General features: G+C 41.2%; 1 protein-coding gene across 1 annotated transcript in view; it reads left to right on the top strand.

Moving 5' to 3' along the window:
• TTLL12 (Tubulin tyrosine ligase-like 12) overlaps window positions 1–21,660 on the top strand; it is a 262,539-nt gene that overhangs the window by 136,494 nt on the left and 104,385 nt on the right. The window contains exon 10 of the mRNA XM_071664989.1: window positions 19,531–19,644. Coding sequence (XP_071521090.1) covers window positions 19,531–19,644 — 114 coding nt within the window. The remainder of the gene's footprint in view (window positions 1–19,530; window positions 19,645–21,660) is intronic.

Consider the following 21,660-nt stretch of genomic DNA (forward strand, 5'->3'; position numbering starts at 1 on the left):
GCAAGTGGAAGATGGCAAGAAACATTGTTAACATCAGTGAGAATAAGATATTGTGTGGAGATTGGATGGAGTAGTGGTAACAGACAAGTATATGAAAAGGAGATGGAGTGATTACTTTGAAGGACTGCTGAATGTGTTAGATGATAGAGGTGAATGTGGTTTGCTTGGGATGAGGTTGAGATGTTTAGTGAGAGTTATGGTGAATGGAATTGTGAGATGATGATGTGTAAGCCTTGTACAAGATGAATTTCTAAAGAAAGGAGATGATAATGTTTTTGATTAGTGAGTCAGACTGTTTAGTATATGTCTGGCCCACTGTATGGTTCTAGAGGATTGATGGAGTGCATATATAATACCCTGAGGTAGGACAAAAAATGTATGTTTGAATTTTAAAGATACAAGTCTGTTGGGTAAAGTGTATGAGAGGCAGTAGATTGAGAGTATAGTGTTGTGTATAGAGCAGCTGACTAGGAAAGAGCAGTGTAACTTCAGAAGAGTTAGGAAATGTGAGGGCCAGATGTTTACTTTGAAGTATGTTTGAAGGAGAGTGACTTGTATGTGGCTTTTATAGATGTGCAAAAGTGTAAGTTAAGGTTGATATAGGTAGTTTGTGGTAGATACTTCAAACTGGATAATCATCAAATGCAGGGATGCGTTTTTCCAGGAGAGTATATTTGTGGGTTAAGGATGAATAATTCCTGGTGAAGATGGGTCTCCATGCAACATACATGATACTGCCATGGCTATTTAACCTCCTTATGGATGATGTGGTTAGCAAGAGGTGGGTTTGAAGCATGATACAAACAAGGGGGGTAATTATGGGTGAATTAGTTGCTGTTTGCTGTTAACAAAGTTGTAGTAGCAGACTCTCAAGAGAAACTCCAGAGGCTGGAGACAGTGTTTGGGAGTTTGTTAAACGAAGAGTTAATAATTGATTTTTGTTTTGTACTAGCTCACCATTTCCCACTTTAGCAAGGTTGTGTTAGGAACAGATGAAGAAAGGTTGCATTTGCTAACATCCACTCTCTAGCTGTTATGTGCAGTGCAACGAAATCACAGCTAACTATCCACAACCAGGCCCCACAGACCTTTCCATGTTTTACCATGGCTGCTTCGCATGCCCTAGTTCAGTTCATTGACAGCACATCAACCTCCATATACCACACCACTCCAATTAACTCTATCCAGTGCATGCCTTTCATCCTCCTGCATGTTCCGGCCCAGATCACTTAATATCTTTTTCACTCCATCATTACATCTCCAATTTGGTCTATCCCTTCTCCTTATCCCCTCTACTGTTGACACACATATCCACTTTGTCAACCTCTCCTCACTCATTCTCTTGATGTGTTTAGACCATTTTAGTATGCACTCTTCAGTTCTGTCAGCCACACTCTTTTTATTCCCACACCTCTCTTACTCTTTTATTACTATCTATTTGTTATATCTCTGAAGCCTGTTCTCTCCTGGGACTCCCTCAGAGGGGTGGCCATGGCATTAGAGTCTCCATAACCAGTGAACTCCAGTGCCGCTTCTTAGCCTTTTGTGCCTCAACCTTAATAGGCCACTGGCAGAGTGCAACTCTAGTGCAGTGTTTGCAGAGGCCCCTACCTACCATTCCTATTGACTACTGCTACCTAATGCAAATAATAAATAAAACTGCCTTATGCCACATAGTGTTCTCAAATATTTTGTTTCCAATGCTTCCACCCTCATTCACACATCCTCATCTATAGCCCATGTCTCGTATCCATTTAACATTGTTGGCACTACTGTACCTTTAAACCTACTCATTTTTGCTCTCTTAGATAACGACCTCTCTTTCCACACATTTTTCATTGCAGAGGTTATTGTTGTGGGAATGGAAGCATTTATCCCCTCTTCCTCCAAGACAACCTCTTCTTCCAATCCATAGCTCAACCGTTCCTGTTCTGAGGCCATTCAGGCCAGGGATCAGGCATATCAGACTTGGAAAAACTCCCAGGTAGCATTCATCACTGCCCATAATCATTGCAAGTAAATTATGCATGAGGTAAAATGTACCTTTCTTCAAATGAAGTGTGATAACCTCTCCTCATCATCCACTGATGGGTCTTTCTTGTCTTTAGCTAAGGGCTTCGTTAACAACTTCTGTAGTTCTATCTTTTATTCACTTTTCCATTCTGACAGAAATATACCTGTCTCTCTTGTAGACAAAGCACTTCTTTTTGGTTTCTGTTTCTCCTATACATCACCCCCTGATGCTCCTCTCACTAATCCTATGACTCTTTCCATGATCTTATTTTTCGAATGTCCAAAAAAGCAAGCCTGTGGCTTGACACAAGAAAGGCATATGATTCTGATGGCATTCATCCCCATGCACTGAAATAGTGTGCCTCTGGAATTGCTTGTCTGTTCTGTTTCTGTGCTTGCTTGTCTGTTCTGTTTCTGTTTCACAAGCAGAACTTTTCCTTCTTGGAATCATGTGTTGATACATCCCATTCCTGAGATGGATGACCATTCTAACCCCTCTAACTATCATCCTGTTGCTTAGACGTCTACCATTTCCAAAGTCTTGAATCCTTCCTCAACTAGTCATCTCTTTGAAATATGGCCTCCATAAGGCAAGATCCTGTGGTGATATTCTTTCCTATCTATCCCCACATCTCCATCAACAGTGGTGTCCTTCAAGGTTCTGGCCCATCCCCTACACTTTTTATCCCTTTTATCAATGATTTCTTTTCTTCCACAGATAACCAAATGCATTTAATGCTGATGACTTAACACCGCATTCCTCCACATGCTTCAATCCTGCTCCTCCTCTTGCATCTCACCTTGACACAAGTTCCTCAATAAACTCAGACTTGGTCAGGATATCTCAGTAGAGTAGATGAAATCTAGTGAAGCTTAATGCCTGAAAGACCCAGTTTTTACCCATCTCTCTCTTGAAAATTCCTCTCAACTTTCCTCTCTCCTTTGATGGTTCTGTAATTCCACCTCTATTTATACAAAGGGTTGGTCTGTCTTTCTATGAAGTACTGCTTTCACATCAGGGTGGTTCTAGCTCTGCATCCTTACTTGACAGATTTGAGTCAGAAGCAACCCAATTTATAAATTCTCCCAGGCCAACTTCAAAACATGACCCATGTGCTCTACACCACTAGGTTGGTTCTCTTTTCCACTTCTATAGTATTACTTTGGTTTTTACTCCTGAGAACTGGCTGGTCACTTTTCCCCACTACATAGCTAGATCACACAATACTTAACAAGCTGTTGCATCACATGATTCCTGTGTGGCTTTTGGCACCTCAGTGGTGGGCCATTTTGATAACTGTTTTTTCCCTATACCTTGGAGATTTGGAACTCTGTACCCTTTCATGTTTTTTTTCTCTTAACTATGGCCTGGAACATTTTAGAAAACAGGTTTTTCACTTCCTCAGAAATTTGTAGATATTTTCCCTTGTTTCTTTATCCCAGTCATTAACTCTTAAATCTGTGAGAGAGAGAGAGAGAGAGAGAGAGAGAGAGAGAGAGAGAGAGAGAGAGAGAGAGAGAGAGACCCTTAGCCCTCCTAAACCTAAGAAACTTGCTTTTATTTACATTTACTCTCAACCTCCTCCTTTTGACACACTCTTCCAAACTCAATCACCAACTTCTCCAGTGTCTCTCTCAAATCTGCCACCAGTGCTGTATTATCAACAAATAGGTGACTCACTTTCCAAGCCCCCCTCATCCCATACAGACTACATACTCGCCCCTCTCTCCAAGACTCTTGCATTTACCTCTCCAACCTCCCTATCTACAAAGAAATTATACAGCCATGGAGATACCACACATCCCTGCTGCAGACCAAACTTCACTCAGAACCACTCACTTTCCTCTCTTCCCACTTGTACACTTGCCTTTCACCTTTGATAAAAACTTCTCACTGCTCCTAAACAACTTTCCTCCTACACCATATATCCTTAAGACCTTCCACAAGGCATATCTGTCAACCTTATCTTGTGCTTTCCCCTGATCTATAAATGCCACATGCAGATCCTTCTGTTTCTCTAAGTATATCTCACAACATTCTTTAAAGCAAACACATGATCCACACTTCCTCTATCATTTCTGAAATCTCACTGTTCTTCCCCAAATCTGATGCTCTTTGCATGCCATCATCTCAATCACTGGTCTCCAATACATCCTACCAGGTATACTCTACACGTTTATATCTAAGTAGTTTGAACACTCAACTTTACCCCAATGATTACCTCATCCCATTTGGAAAAGACTCCTCTAACATTTGTCCTTTGTTCCCTCCCAGTGAGATAATCTATCCACCATAGGATTTTCCTCCTTATTCCTGCTTGATGATTCAGCTTCCTATTTAGCCCCATGGAGTATAGTTGTCAAATACTTTCTGGCAGTCCAGATAGAGAATATGGGTGCTGGCAAAGGTGTAACCAATTTCTAGAGGTGTAGCCTGGTGTTGTGGGTAGATACTAATGAGCTGAGACCAAGCATAGGTGCTGTGTGCTGTTTTGCAGGGTACTTCAGAGTAGTGCCATTGAAGCCTAACTTAGCACTGTAGGTGAGTGCAGTAGGTTGCTTCAGTATATCACTTGACAAAGCCAAACCAAGCTACTTTTGGGAGAAAAAAAGGGTATCTATATTCACTGGTCACATGATAGATACCCCTACCAAAACTTGTTAATTGTTAAAGTTTGTATTAAGCCTTTGGCTGCAAAATTAATTCCCAACAGCATTCCCAAGGAGTGTAAACTCTCCATTGTAGTATTGAATTTTTTAACTTTTGAAAGACCATATAGATTCTATGCCTGACATTAGTTTTTTCTAAAACGTATGATAGAAGGCAAACAAAGGGGGCGGGAGTTGGGGACTGGATACCCTTCTGTTCCTGTATTTCAATTTCTAAAAGAGGAAACAGAAGGAGTCGAGCAGGGAGTGCTCATCCTCCTCAAAGGCACAGATTTGGGTGTCTGCATGTGTGTTGATGTAACCAAGATGAGAAAGGAGGAGAGATAGTTAGTATGTTTGAGGAAAGAAACCTGGATGTCCTGGCTCTGAGTGAAACAAAGCCCAATGGTAAAGGGGAAGAATGGTTTGGAAATGTTATGGGAATGAAGTTAGGGATTGGTGAGAGGACAAAAGCTAAGAAAGGAATAGCACTACTCCTGAAGCAGGAGTTGTGGGAGTGTGTGGTAAAGTGTAAGAAAGTAAACTTTAGAGTGATTTGGTTAAAAGTGAAAGTGGATAGTGAGAGATGGGTGATTATTGGTGCATATGCACCTGGTCATGAGAAGAAAGATCATGATAGGCAAGTGTTTTGGGAGCAGTTGAGTTAGTGTGTCAGCAGTTTTGGTGTACGAGACTGGGTATTAGTGATCGGTGATTTGAATGCGAAGTTAAGTAATGTGGCAGTTGAGGGTATAATTGGTGCACATGGGGTATTCAATGTTACGAATGGAAATAGGGAAGAGCTTGTAGATTTGTGTGCTGAAAAAAGACTGGTGTTTTGGAATTCTTGGTTTAAATAGAGATATACACAAGTGCATGTATGTGAGTAGGAGAGATGGTAAATGGGTATTATTAGACTATATATTAATTGATATTCATGTAAGAGAGAAAGTTTTGGATGTCAATGTACTTGAGAGTGGCAGCCAGTTGGATGTCTGATCACTACCTTGTGGAGGCGAGGGTGAAAATGAAGAGACATTGTCGGGGAGAAGAGATTGGTGAGAGTAAGTGAGCTTGGAAAGGAGACTTATGTGAAGAAATGCTAGGAAAGATTGAGTGTAGATTGGCAAAAGGTGAGAGCAAATGAAGTGAGGGGAGTGAGTGAGGAATAGGAGGTATGTAGGGAAGCAATGATGGCTTGGGGTATGCAAAAGGTGGGAGGTGTGCAGATTAAGAAGGGTAGTGAGTGGTGGGATGAAGAAGTAAAGTTGCTAACGAAAGAGAAAAAGAGAGGTGTTTGGGTGGTACTTACAAGGAAGGCGTGTAAATGAATGGGAGATGTGTAAGAGAAAGCAGCAGGAGGTTAGAAGGTGCAGGGGTTGAAAAAGAGGGCAGATGAGAGTGGGGTGAAAAAGTATCATTGAACTTTAGGGAGATTAAAACGATGTTTTGGAAGGAGGTAAATAATGTGCGAAAAACAAGAGAACAAATGGGGACACTGGTGCCGGGAGCAAAAGAGGAAGTGATAACAGGTAATGATGGAGTGAGTATTTTGAAAGATTGTTGAATATGTTAGATGATAGAGTTGCAGATATGGTGTGTTTGGGTTACTGAGAGTGGTTTGGTGAAAAGAGAAGAGGTGGTGAAAGCCTTGTGGAAGATGAAATCTGGCAAGGTGGTGGGAGTGGATGGTATTGCAGTTGAATTCATTAAGAAAGGGGGTGACTGTATTGTTGATTGATTGGTAAGGATATTCAGTGTATGTATGGGTCATGGTGAAATGCCTGAGGATTACCAGAATTCATAAAGGCAAAAGGGATAAAAGTGATTATTCAAGTCACAGAGGTATAAGTTTGTTCATTGTTCTTGGAAAATTATATGGAAAGGTATTGATTGAGAGTGAAGGCATGTACTGAGCATCAGATTAGGAAGGAGCAGTGTGGTGTCAGAAGTGGTAAAGGATGTTTGGATCAGGTGTTTACTTTGAAGAATGTATGTGAGAAATACTTAGAAAACAGTTGGATTTATATGTGGCATTTATGGATCTGGAGAAGGCATATGTTAGGGTTGATAGAGATGGTTTATGGAAGGTCTTAAGAGTATATGGTGTGGGAGGTAATCTGGTAGAAGCAGTGAGAAGTTTTTATCATGGGTGTAAGGCATGTGTATGAATAGGAAGAGAGGATAGTGAATGGTTCCCAGTGAAGGTCAGTTTGCAACAGGGGTGTGTAATGTCACCATGGCTGTTTGATTTTATATGGATGGGGTGGTGAAGTAGGAAAATGCAAGAGTTTTGGAGAGAAGGGCGAGTATACAGTCTGTTTAGGATGACAGCACTGGTAAGAAACTGCAGAAATTGGTGACTGAGTTTGGAAGAGTGTGTGAAAGGAGAAAGTTGAGTAAATGTAAATTAAAGCAAGGTTATTAGGTTCAGCAAAATCAAGAGATAAGTTAGTTGGGAGGTAAGTTTGAATAGAGAAATATTGGTGGAAGTGAAGTGTTTATGATATCTGTGAGTGGACTTGGCAATGAATGGAACCATGGAAGTGGAAGTGAGTCATAGAGTGGGCAAGGGGTGAAGGTTCTGGAAGCGATAAAGAATGTGTGAAAGAGATAATGTTATCCCAGAGAGCAAAAATGGGTATGTTTGAAGGAAAAGTAGTTCCAACAATATTATATGGCTGTGAGGCATGGGTTATAGGTAGGGTTGTGTGGGGGAGAGTGGATGTTTTAGAAGTGAAGTGTTTGGGTGTTTATGTACGTATATGTGTATATGAGTGTATGGGCCTTTCTTCGCCTGTTTCCTGGCACTAACTTGCTGATGCAGGAAATGGCTTGGGAAATGAGTCAGTTGTCATTCGCTGATGATATAGGGCTGGTGGCTGATTCAGGTGAGAAACTGCAGAAGTTGGTGACTGAGCTTGGTAAAGTATGTGAAAGAAGAAAGCTGAGAGTAAATGTGAATAAGAGCAAGGTTATTAGGTTCAGTAGGGTTAAGGGACACGTTAATTAGGAGGTGAGTTTGAATGGAGAAAAACTGGAAGAAGTGAAGTGCTTTAGATGTCTGGGAGTGGATTTAGCAGTGGATGGAACCATGGAAGCTTAAGTGTGTCACAGGGTGAGGGAGGGGGCGAAGGTACTGGGAGCGTTGAAGAATGTGTGGAAGGCAGGAACATTATCTCGGAGAGCAAAAATGGGTATGTTTGAAGGAATGGTGGTTCCAACAATGTTATATGGTTGTGATGTGTGGGCCATAGATAGGGTTGTGTGGAGGAGGGTGGATGTGTTGGAAATGAGATGTTTGAGGACAATATGTGGTGTGAGGTGGTTTGATCAAGTAAGTAGTGAAAGGGTTAGAGAGATGTGTGGTAATAAAAAGAGTGTGGTTGAGAGAGCAGAAGAGGGTGTTTTGAAATGGTTTGGGCACATGGAGAGAATGAGTGAGGAAAGATTGACAAAGAGGATATATGTGTCGGAGGTGGAGGGAACGAGGAGAAGTGGGAAGCCAAATTGGAGGTGGAAGGATGGAGTGAAAAATATTTTGAGCGACCAGGGCCTGAACATGCAGGAGGATGAAATGCGTGCAAAGAACAGAGTGAATTGGAACAATGTGGTATACCAGGGTCGACGTGCTATCATTAGATTGAACCAGGGCAGGTGAAGTGTCTGGGGTAAACCATGGAAAGTTTTGTGGGGTGTGGATGTTGAAAGGGAGCTGTGGTTTTGGTGCATTACACATGACAGCGAGAGACTGAGTACGAATGAATGTGGCCTTTGCTGTCTTTTCCTGGCACTACCTAGCATGCGCCCGGGGGGAGTGGGGTGCCATTTCATGTGTGGCGGAATGACGATGGGAATGGATGGGGGCAGCAAGTGAATCTATATATGTGTATGTCTGTGTATGTCTATGCATGTATATGTTGAAATGTATAGGTATGTATATATGTATGGTGTGGGCATTTGTGTATATATATGTGTATGCAGGTAGGTTGGGCCATTCTTTTTTCTGTTTCCTTGTGCTACCTTGCAAATGTAGGAGACAGTGAATAAGTATAATAATAATAATGATTTTATATTTTTTTTGTTTATCCCTGGGGATAGGGGATTAAGAATACTTCCCACGTATTCCCTGCGTGTCGCAGAAGGCGACTAAAAGGGGAGGGAGCGGGGGGCTGGAAATCCTCCCCTCTCGTTTTTTTTTTTTTTAATTTTCCAAGGGAAGGAACAGAGGGGGCCAGGTGAGTATGTTCCAAAAAAGGCCCAGTCCTCTGTTCTTGGCGCTACCTCGCTAACGCGGGAAATGGCGAATGGCTTGAAAGAAAGAAAGAATATTTTTTTGTTATACTTTGTCACTGTCTCCCGCGTTAAGGAGGTAGCTCAAGGAAACAGACGAAAGAATGGCCCAACCCACCCACATACACATGTATATACATACACGTCCACACATGCACATATACATACCTATACATCTCAGCGTATACATATATACATACATACACATACACATGTACATAATTCATACTGTCTGCCCTTATTCATTCTCGTCGCCACGCCACCACACATGAAATAACAGCCCCCTCCCCCTGCATGTGCGCGAGGTAGCACTAGGAAAAGACAACAAAGGCCACATTCGTTCACATCAGGCTCTAGCTGTCATGTATAATGCACCAAAACCATAGCTCCCTTTCCACATCAAGGCCCCACAAAACTTTCCGTGGTTTACCTGGACGCTTCTCATGCCCTGCTCATTCCATTGACAGCACGTCGACCCCGGTATACCACATCGTTCCAATTCACTCTATTCCTTGCACACCTTTCACTTTCCTGCATGTTCAGGCCCCGATCACTCAAAATCTTTTTCACTCTTTCTTTCCACCTCCACTTTGGTCTTTCACTTCTCGTCCCCTCCACCTCTGAAACATGTATCCTCTTGGTCAATCTTTCCTCACTCATTCTCTCCGTGTGACCAAACCATTTCAGAACACCCTCTTCTGCTCTCTCAACCACACTCTTTTTATTTCCACACATCTCTCTTGCCCTTTCATTACTTACTCGATCAAACCACCTCACACCATATATTGTCCTCAAACATCTCATTTCCAGCACATCTACCCTCCTCCACACAACTCTATCTATAGCCTATGCCTCACAAACATATAACATTGTTGGAACCACTATTCCTTCAAACATACCCATTTTTGCCTTCCAAGATAACATTCTCGACTTCCACACATTCTTCAACGCTCCCAGAACTTTCGCCCCTTCCCCTACCCTATGATTCACTTCCGCTTCCATGGTTCCATCCGCTGCCAAAGCCACTCTCATATCTAAAACACTTCACTTCCTCCAGTTTTTCTCCATTCAAACTTACCTCCCAATTAACTGGTCCCTCAACCCTACTGTAACTAATAACCTTGCTCTTATTCACATTTACTCTCAGCTTTCTTCTTTCACACACTTTACCAAACTCAGTTACCAGCTTCTGCAATTTCTCACCTGAATCAGCCACCAGCACTGTATCATTAGCAAACAACAACTGACTCACTTCCCAAGCTCTCTCATTCACAACAGACTGCATACTTGCCCCTCTTTCCAGAACTCTTGCATTCACCTCCCTAACAACCCCATCCATAAAGAAATTAAACAACCATGGAGACATCACACATCCCTGCCACAAACCAACATTCACTGAGAACCAGTCACTTTCCTCTCTTCCTACACATACACATACCTTACATCCTCGATAAAAACTTTTCACTACTTCTAACATCTCACCTCCCACACCATATGTTCTTGATACCTTCCACAGAGCATCTCTATTAACTCTATCATATGCCTTCTCCAGATCCATAAATGCTACATACAAATCCATTTGCTTTTCTAAGTACTTCTCACATACATTTTTCAAAGCAAACACCTGATCCACACATCCTCTACCACTTCTGAAACCACACTGCTCTTCCCCAATATGATGCTCTGTACATGCCTTCACCCTCTCAATCAATACCCTCCCATATAATTTCCCAGGAATACTCAACAAACTTATACCTTTGTAATTTGAGCACTCACTTTTATCCCCTTTGCCTTTGTACAATGGCACTATGCAAGCATTCCACCAATCCTCAGGCACCTCACCATGAGTCATACATACATTAAATGACCTTATCAACCAGTCAGCATTACAGTCACCCCCTTTTTTAATAAATTCTACTGCAATACCATCCAAACTGCTGCCTTGCCGGCTTTCAGCTTCCGTAAAGCTTTTGCTACCTCTTCTCTGTTTTACAAATCATTTTCCCTGATCCTCTCACTTTGCACACCACCTCGGCCAAAACACCCTATATCTGCCACTCTCATCATCAAACACATTCAACAAACCTTCAAAATGCTCACTCCATGTCCTCACATCACCACTACTTGTTATCACCTCCCCATTAGCCCCCTTCACTGATGCTCTCATTTGTTCCCTTGTCTTACGCACTTTATTTACCTCCTTCTAAAACATGATAATAATGATGATAATAATAAAGATGATGATAAAGGTATATATGTATGTTATTTATTTATATATTTATTATACTTTGTTGCTGTCTCCCGCGTTAGTGAGGTAGCGCAAGGAAACAGACGAAAGAATGGCCCAACCCACCCACATACACATGTAAATACATACACGTCCACACACGCACATATACATACCTATACATTCACCGTATACATATACATACACACACAGACATATACATATATACACATGTATATAATTCATACTGTCTGCCTTTATTTATTCCCCTTGCCACCCTGAAATAACAACCCCCTCCCCCCGCATGTGCACGAGGTAGCACTAGAAAAAGACAGCAAAGGCCACATTCGTTCACACTAAGTCTTTAGCTGTCATGTATAATGCACCGAAACCATCTTTCCACCTCCAATTTGGTCTCCCACTTCTCGTTCACTCCTCCTCTGACACATGTATCCTCTTTGTCAATCTTTCCTCATTCATTCTCTCCATGTGACCAAACCATTTCAAAACACCCTCTTCTGCTCTCTGAACCACACTCTTTCTATTACCACACATCTCTCTTACCCTTTCATTACTTACTCGATCAAACCACCTCACACCACATATTGTCCTCAAACATCTCATTTCCAGCACATCCACCCTCCTCTCACAACTCTATCTATAGCCCATGCCTCACAACCATATAACATTGTTAGAACCACTATTCCTTCAAACATACCCATTTTTGCTTTCCAAGATAACGTCCTCGACTTCCACGCATTCTTCAATGCTCCCAGAACTTTCGACCCCTCCTTCACCCTATGATTCACCTCCGCTTCCATGGTTCTATCTGCTGCCAAATCCACTCTCATATCTAAAACACTTCACTTCCTCCAGTTTTTCTCCATTCAAACTTACCTCCCAATTAACTGGTCCCTCAACCCTACTGTAACTAATAACCTTGCTCTTATTCACATTTTCTCTCAGCTTTCTTCTTTCACACACTTTACCAAACTCAGTCACCAGCTTCTGCAATTTCTCACCTGAATCAGCCACCAGCACTGTATCATTAGCAAACAACAACTGACTCACTTCCCAAGCTCTCTCATTCACAACAGACTGCATACTTGCCCCTCTTTCCAGAACTCTTGCATTCACCTCCCTAACAACCCCATCCATAAAGAAATTAAACAACCATGGAGACATCACACATCCCTGCCACAAACCAACATTCACTGAGAACCAGTCACTTTCCTCTCTTCCTACACATACACATGCCTTACATCCTCGATAAAAACTTTTCACTACTTCTAACATCTCGCCTCCCACACCATATGTTCTTGATACCTTCCACAGAGCATCTCTATTAACTCTATCATATGCCTTCTCCAGATCCATAAATGCTACACACAAATCCATTTGCTTTTCTAAGTATTTCTCACATACATTTTTCAAAGCAAACACCTGATCCACACATCCTCTACCACTTCTGAAACCACACTGCTCTTCCCCAATATGATGCTCTGTACATGCCTTCACCCTCTCAATCAATACCCTCCCATATAATTTCCCAGGAATACTCAACAAACTTATACCTTTGTAATTTGAGCACTCACTTTTATCCCCTTTGCCTTTGTACAATGGCACTATGCAAGCATTCCACCAATCCTCAGGCACCTCACCATGAGTCATACATACATTAAATGACCTTACCAACCAGTCAGCATTACAGTCACCCCCTTTTTTAATAAATTCTACTGCAATACCATCCAAACTGCTGCCTTGCCGGCTTTCAGCTTCTGTAAAGCTTTTGCTACCTCTTCTCTGTTTTACAAATCATTTTCCCTGATCCTCTCACTTTGCACACCACCTCGGCCAAAACACCCTATATCTGCCACTCTCATCATCAAACACATTCAACAAACCTTCAAAATGCTCACTCCATGTCCTCACATCACCACTACTTGTTATCACCTCCCCATTAGCCCCCTTCACTGATGCTCTCATTTGTTCCCTTGTCTTACGCACTTTATTTACCTCCTTCTAAAACATGATAATAATGATGATAATAATAAAGATGATGATAAAGGTATATATGTATGTTATTTATTTATATATTTATTATACTTTGTTGCTGTCTCCCGCGTTAGTGAGGTAGCGCAAGGAAACAGACGAAAGAATGGCCCAACCCACCCACATACACATGTAAATACATACACGTCCACACACGCACATATACATACCTATACATTCACCGTATACATATACATACACACACAGACATATACATATATACACATGTATATAATTCATACTGTCTGCCTTTATTTATTCCCCTTGCCACCCTGAAATAACAACCCCCTCCCCCCGCATGTGCACGAGGTAGCACTAGAAAAAGACAGCAAAGGCCACATTCGTTCACACTAAGTCTTTAGCTGTCATGTATAATGCACCGAAACCATCTTTCCACCTCCAATTTGGTCTCCCACTTCTCGTTCACTCCTCCTCTGACACATGTATCCTCTTTGTCAATCTTTCCTCATTCATTCTCTCCATGTGACCAAACCATTTCAAAACACCCTCTTCTGCTCTCTGAACCACACTCTTTCTATTACCACACATCTCTCTTACCCTTTCATTACTTACTCGATCAAACCACCTCACACCACATATTGTCCTCAAACATCTCATTTCCAGCACATCCACCCTCCTCTTCACAACTCTATCTATAGCCCATGCCTCACAACCATATAACATTGTTAGAACCACTATTCCTTCAAACATACCCATTTTTGCTTTCCAAGATAACGTCCTCGACTTCCACGCATTCTTCAATGCTCCCAGAACTTTCGACCCCTCCTTCACCCTATGATTCACCTCCGCTTCCATGGTTCTATCTGCTGCCAAATCCACTCCCAGATATCTAAAACACTTCACTTTCTCCAGTTTTTCTCCATTCAAACTTACCTCCCAATTAACTTGTCCCTCAACCCTACTGTTGAGGGACATTTACTCTCAGCTTTCTTCTTTCACACACTTTACCAAACTCAGTCACCAACTTCTGCAGTTTCTCACCTGAATCAGCCACCAGCGGTGTATCATCAACGAACAACAACCGACTCGCTTCCCAAGCTCTCTCATCCACAACAGACTGCATACTTGCCCCTCTTTCCAAAACTCTTGCATTCACCTTCCTAACAACCCCATCCATAAACAAATTAAACAACCATGGAAACATCACGCACCCCTGCCGCAAACCAACATTCACTGAGAACCAGTCACTTTCCTCTCTTCCTACACGTACACATGCCTTACATCCTCGATAAAAACTTTTCACTGCTTCTAACAACTTGCCTCTCACACCGTATATTCTTAATACCTTCCACAGAGCATCTCTATCAACTCTATCATATGCCTTCTCCAGACCCATAAATGCTACATACAAATCCATTTGCTTTTCTAAGTATTTCTCATATGCATTCTTCAAAGCAAACACCTGATCCACACATCCTCTACCACTTCTGAAACCACTCTGCTCTTCCCCAATTTGATGCTCTGCACAGGCACTCACCCTCTCAAATTATGTGGGAGGGTATTGATATGTATTGATATGTATGTTATGTGCATATATATGTGTTTAAGAGAGTGCATGGCTCTCTGTCTGTTTCCAGGCACTGCCTTGCTGACGCGGGAAACGGCAATCAGGCATAATAATAATAATAGTATGAAATTTTTAATGCCTGTAGAATGACATAAACTTCAAGTGTAAAATTATTCTTGTTAAACTAACAATTGTAAAGTGCATGAAAATAAAGTAGAATTTAAATAGATGCTAATCTGCCCATTGTTTCCAACTCGTGGTTGCTCATTAAAATCATTGGATATTACATATCTTTCCTTATGCAGTATGATATATAACAAACACTCAAAACAGAATGTCTGCATCTCCTAAGAAGTCTTCAATATTTTTTTCAACCTAAGACAGATGCAAATCCAGCTTGCATTCTCTAGTCAACTTGCTTGAACAATCACTATCAATGAACAAAACCTCAGCTAATCTAGGCATCACACACAACATGCATATGACATTCACTTTGTACCCCAATAACATTAGCAGTAAAGCATCCCACAAACAAAATGTATTTGGAACACTAAGTGGCATGAGATTTGGACAAGAAAAGGAATCCTTTAACATCTCCCGCAAGCAAGGCGTCCACTCCACTCTAAAGTACATTTCATATGCATAGGCTGTTAGTCTCTCAACAGCAAATATAACAAACTACAAACCAAACAAAATGTGCACTCAGAACAATCACTAGCTACTTAACAGCCACAAAAACTCGACCTATAGACAATGAAACAAAGATCCTCCCTATGCAACCCACCTCAGCATGCTTGGCACTCAGTTCTATGCTACAGCACCAGACCCCTCACCCCCAAACCACTCCATAACTATCACCCTCAAGTAGAAATATAAAGCTTACTTCAGTGTCACTCTTCAGCAACTTCTCACAGATCCCCCCACCCCCAGCAAATTTAACACTGACAAAACACATAAACAAATACACAACCGGTCAAGCAGTAAAGAAACACTTTCTTTCTGGCTCACTTTTATGCTCCACTTCACTAGTCATACACATATCAAGAGCATCAATCCCAGACAGACATGAATCACACTTTGCCGATTACACTGTGGATGTCACCTTTCCCTGTAACATTACAAATACCATTTTCACATATCCCAAGACCCTTCATATCCACGATACAACTATGACAATGAAGATGTTGAGCACTTATTGTTCAATTACCCTGCATTCTCTGCACTTAGACACACAACACTGCACTTTATGACCTTTTTTTCTGATCATTAGACTTGGCTGGCTTTCTGAGTACTACATGATCCTTGGGTAGGAAATAAATGAGTAAGGTCACTGTACTAGGAGAAAAGGTAGAATGCTGATGGGTAGGTAGTTGCCTTGAGAGAACTCATTAGGACATCTGGCATTAGGATGCCAGATGTATAACTAGGATCAGCTGTTGTGGAATTATTTTGAACATAGAGGTAGTGTAAATAGAATGTTGGTTTCACTTATTGAATCAATTTAGAGTGCAAATTACAAAAATAACATGTATTTTTATGAGTGTGGAAGTTGTTGTTTGACTGTAAACACAAAGAGCAAGGGATGAAGATGTATATGAGTGGTTTGAAAGTTTGTATGCATCTTATTTACCCTTGGAATTAGAAAAGATAATGATGATATATAGCTAGATAGGGGCCTTAGATTGTATCATGCATTTCCCAGAATTATGTAGTTACAGTTTGGATGGTATTGCAGTGGATTTATTAAAAAAAGGGGTGACCGGGTTGTTGACTGGTTGGTGAGGATATTCAGTATATGTATGGCTCATGGTGAAGTGCCTGAGGATTGGCAGAATGCATGCATAGTGCCATTGTACAAAGGCAAAGGAGATAAAGGTGAGTCTTCAGATTACAGAGGTATAAGTTTGTTGAGTATTCCTGGGAAATTATATGGGAGGGTATTGACTGAGAGGGTGAAGGCATGTACAGAGCATCAGATAGGGGAAGGCAGTGTGGTTTCAGAAGTGGTAGAGGATGTATGGATCAAGTGTTTGCTTTGAAGAATTTATTAGTATTATTATACTTTGTCACTGTCTCCTGCGTTAGCAAGGTAGCGCAAGGAAACAGACAAAAGAATGGCCCAACCCACCCATATACACATGTATATACATACACCTCCACACATGCACATTTCAATGTATAGGTATGTACATACACAGACATGTACATACATTCACATGTACATAATTCATACTTGCTGCCTTCACTCATTCCCATCGCCACCCCGCCGCACATGAAATGACAACCCCCTCCCCCCGCATTCACGTGAGGTAGCGCCAGGAAAAGATAACTAAGGCCACATTCGTCCACACTCAGTCTCTAGCTGTCTTGTACAATGCACCGAAACCACAGCTCCCTTTCCACATCCAGGCCCCACAGAAGTTCATGTTTTACCCCAGACGCTTCACATGCCTTGGTTCAATCCATTGACAGCACATCAACCTTGGTATACCACATCATTCCAATACACTCTATTCCTTGCACGCCTTTCACCCTCCTGCATGTTCAGACCCCGATCGCTCAAAATCTTTTTCACTCCATCTTTCCACCTCCAATTTGGTCTCCCACTTCTCCTCGTTCCCTCCACCTCTGACACATATCCTCTTTGTCAATCTTTCCTTACTTATTCTCTCGATGTGACCAAACCATTTCAAAACACCCTCTTCTGCTCTCTCAACAACACTCTTTTTATTACCACACTTCTCTCTTACCCTTTCATTATTACTCCATCAAACCACCTCACACCACATTTTGTCCTCAAACATCTCATTTCCAGCACATCCTCCCTCGTCCGCATTACTCTATCTATTGCCCATGCCTCGCAAATATATAACATTGTTGGAACCACTGTTCCTTCAAACATACCCATTTTTGCTTTCCGAGATAATGTTCTCGCCTTCCACACATTTTTCAACGCTCCCAGAACTTTTGTCCCCTCCCTCACCCTGTGACTCACCTACGCTTCCATGGTTCCATCCGCTGCCAAATCCACTCCCAGATATCTAAAACACTTCACTTCCTTCAGTTTTTCTCCATTCAAACTTACCTCCCAATTGACTTGTCTCTCAACTCTACTGTACCTAATAACCTTGCTCTTATTCACATTTACTCTCAGCTTTCTTCTTTCGCACACATTACCAAACTCAGCCACCAGCTTATGCAGTTTCTCACCCGAATCAGCCACCAGCGCTGTATCATCAGCAGACAACAACTTACTCACTTCCCAAGCCCTCTCATCCACAACAGACTGCATACTTGCCCCTCTTTCCAAAACTCTTGCATTTACCTCCCTGACAACTCCATCCATAAACAAATTAAACAACCATGCAAACATCACGCACCCCTGCCACAAACTGACATTCACGGAGAACCAGTCACTTTCTTCTCTTCCTACTCGTACACATGCCTTACATCCTTGATAAAAACTTTTCACTGCTTCTAAGAACTTGCCTCCTAAGAAATATTTAAAAAAACAGATGGATTTGTATGTAGCATTTATATATCTGGAGAAGGCATTTGATAGAGATGCTCTTTGGAAGGTATTGAGAGTATATGGTGTGGGAGCAAGTTGCTAGAAGCATTGAGAAGTTTTTATCGAGGATGGAAGGCATGTGTATGAGTAGGAAGAGAGGAGAGTGACTGTTTCCCAGTGAATGTTGGTTTGTGGCAGGGGTGCATGATGTCTCCATGGTTGTTTAATTTGTTTATGGATGGGGTGGTTAGGGAGGTGAATGCAAGAGATTTGGAAAGAGGGGCATGTATGCAATCTGTTGTGAATGAGAGGGCTTGGGAAGTGAGTCAGTTGTTGTTTGCTGATGATACAGCGCCTGTGGCTGATTTGGGGGAGAAACTGCAGAAGCTGGTGACTGAGTTTGGTAAGTTGTGTGAAAGAAGAAAGCTGAGAGTTTGGTAAAGTGTGTGGAAGAAGAAAGCTGAGAGTGAATGTGAATAAAAGCAACATTATTAGGTTCACTAGGGTTGAGGGACAAGTCAATTGGGAGGTAAGTTTGAATGGAGAAAAATTGGAGGAAGTGAAGAGTTTTAGATATCTGGGAGTGGATTTGGCAGTGGATGGAACCATGTGTGGCTGGGTGGCGATGGGAATGGATGAATATGTTTTTCTTTTTTTTTTCATACTATTCGCCATTTCCCGCATTAGCGAGGTAGCATTAAGAACAGAGGACTGAGCCTTTGAGGGAATATCCTCAATTGGCCTCCTTCTCTGTTCCTTCTTTTGGAAAATTAAAAAACGAGGGGAGGATTTCCAGCCCCCCGCTCCCTTCTCTTTTAGTCACCTTCTACAACACACAGAGAATACGTGGGAAGTATTCTTTCTCCCGAATACACATGAAAATGTACATGTGTATATATGTATATGTCTGTGTATGTATATGTATGTACACATTGAAATGTATAGGTATGTATATGTGCATATGTGGGTGTGTATGTATATACATGTGTATGTAGGTGGGTTGGGCTCTTCTTTTGTCTGTTTCCTTACGCTACCTCGCTAACACAGGAGACAGCGACAAAGTTTGATAAATAATGTAACATAGTAATACAGTTATGAAGGGTTTTAAAGCTGAAGTATGGAGAGACCATAATTTGGTAAAAGGGTTTTGCTTCTCTTGTAAAGACAGGTTTCCAAGATCAAATTTTTTTAATTGTATGTTGATGGTTTTATTAGTTTCTTGAGAGCCTCATCTGCATGTTCTCTTAAATTTTACAGATTGCCCAGAAGTATGTATCCAACCCAGTTTTGTTTCATCGAGAGGACATTGATGCAAATGTCAAGTTTGACATCCGATACATTGTAATGTTACTGAGTGTGGAGCCTTTAAAGGTATGATAATACTGCTGTTAAGTAGGCTATGAATGTATAACCACCAGAAAGTAGATGTTAAGTAGGCTATGAATATATAATTTCCAGAAAGTGGATTTAGAAGTTATCATCAAGTTCATGTCAATCTTTAGTATACTTTTGTGTACCACAAGTAAAATTGATATGATATTATGTTGATAACCAATTAATGATCTTCATTTACGTGTGGATACACCATAATCACTTAAATTTAGTGCATCTATTTGATGTATATTTGAGCCTTTTTCAGGAGGGTTTACCATAGTTTCAGTACTAACTTTTGTTTATGAATTGATATATTTTTAGGATTTCTACCATAAAGAAAAATAGTATAAGGTGTTAAGGAATAAGTCACATGAGGGATATTGCATTCAGTCCTGCTTCATGACCAAATATGTGTAAGTTTCAGTAAATGGAACAGTGGCTTTTATTTTCCAGAATTACCCATGTCTGCCATGTAAATTAGGTCATTCATCATTCTTTTGCCAATTCCAGCTTAATTTCATGTTTGTTCCATGGATATATTCATTTCAAATACCATTGAATGCTGGCCCACAAAATTTTTCTCCTCCAGTGTCCAGCAATTGAACAATATAATCTTAGGGATTTTGGGGTTTAGGTTACTCCAAGCCCCACATATTGGTGTAGAAACTCTCTTCTGTTTACGCTTTTAGGTCCACTCATCAACAGCTGAATCATTTTGCTTGACAAACCAATGCAATGGGATGCCCTCAGCCATTGAGCAATCACTACCAGGTTGACACCTCTGACACACTCACTCATGACTGGTCAGCGCTTGGCTAATCCTTAGGTCCTGTCCTGCTTGTAGATTACTGGTGTGTTATGGATCCTTTACCTTTATTTGTTTCTTTTGTATTATTTTCTTCTTGTGTGTGTATTATTGTGTATTGTGTAGTATTTTCTTGAGAGTGTGTAAGAGTTTGTAATACTGCTTTGTTCTTCTATTTTCTTTTATAAACTGTTTGCTTCTTGCAGAATTTCATTCACCGTAGCAAATGGAAATTTAGTTGGCATCATTTACTTACATTTCCTTCATGTTACCAACTGAGTTCTCTAGCCATGCATACTGTATGTTTATTAGTAGTTACATTTATGGGAGATTTGAGTGAGAAAATGCTGCTATTGGTGACTGAGTTTGTAAGAGTATGTGACAGGAGGAAGTTGAGAGTAAATGTGAATGAAAGCAAGGTTATTAGGTTTATCAGGGTTGAAGGACTGGTTTGTTGGGATGTTAGCTAGAATGGAGAAAACAAAGGGGAAGTGAAGAGTTTTAGGTACCTTGGAGAGGGCATGACAGCATATGGAACCATGGAAGCAAAGATGAGTCACAGGATGGATGAGGTGGTGAAGGTTTTGGGAGTGCTGAGGAATGTGTGGAAAGAATGTAATTTTGGGGGGCAAAAATGGATATGTGAAGGTATGGTAGTCCCAATGATATTATATGGATGCAAGGCATGGGCTATAGATAAGGATGTGTGGAGGAGTGTGAATGTTTTGGAAATGTTTGAGGACAGTATGTGGTGTGAGGCAGTTTGATCGAGTAAGAAGTGAAAGGGTAAGAGAGATGTGTGTAATTCAAAGAGTGTGGTTGAAAGAGTAGAAGAGGGTGTGCTGAAATGGTTTGGATATATAGAGAGAATGAATGAGATAAGGTTGACAAAGATAAAGAGGATATATGTATCAGAAGTGAAGGGAACGAGGGGTAACTGGATCATGCGTTCATAAATGTATCTATTCTAATGGCACCTTCCCCTTCAGCTGCCCTTTCTAAGCATGAATACTGGCACCTCAGCAAAGCTGACTAGAATAACTTAAGTAACTTCTTAGGTGAATTACTGTCTTTTATGTGGGGATGCTTGTCTCCACCAAATGAATAGCAGAGGTTATTCTTGTGGGAATAGATGCATTTATCCTCCCTTCCTCCAATCCATGGTTCAACTGTCACTGTTTTGAGGCCAGTCAGGCAAGGGATCAGGC

This window comes from Panulirus ornatus, chromosome 9 (assembly GCF_036320965.1).
Source record: "Panulirus ornatus isolate Po-2019 chromosome 9, ASM3632096v1, whole genome shotgun sequence".
NCBI classification, from domain to species: domain Eukaryota; kingdom Metazoa; phylum Arthropoda; class Malacostraca; order Decapoda; family Palinuridae; genus Panulirus; species Panulirus ornatus.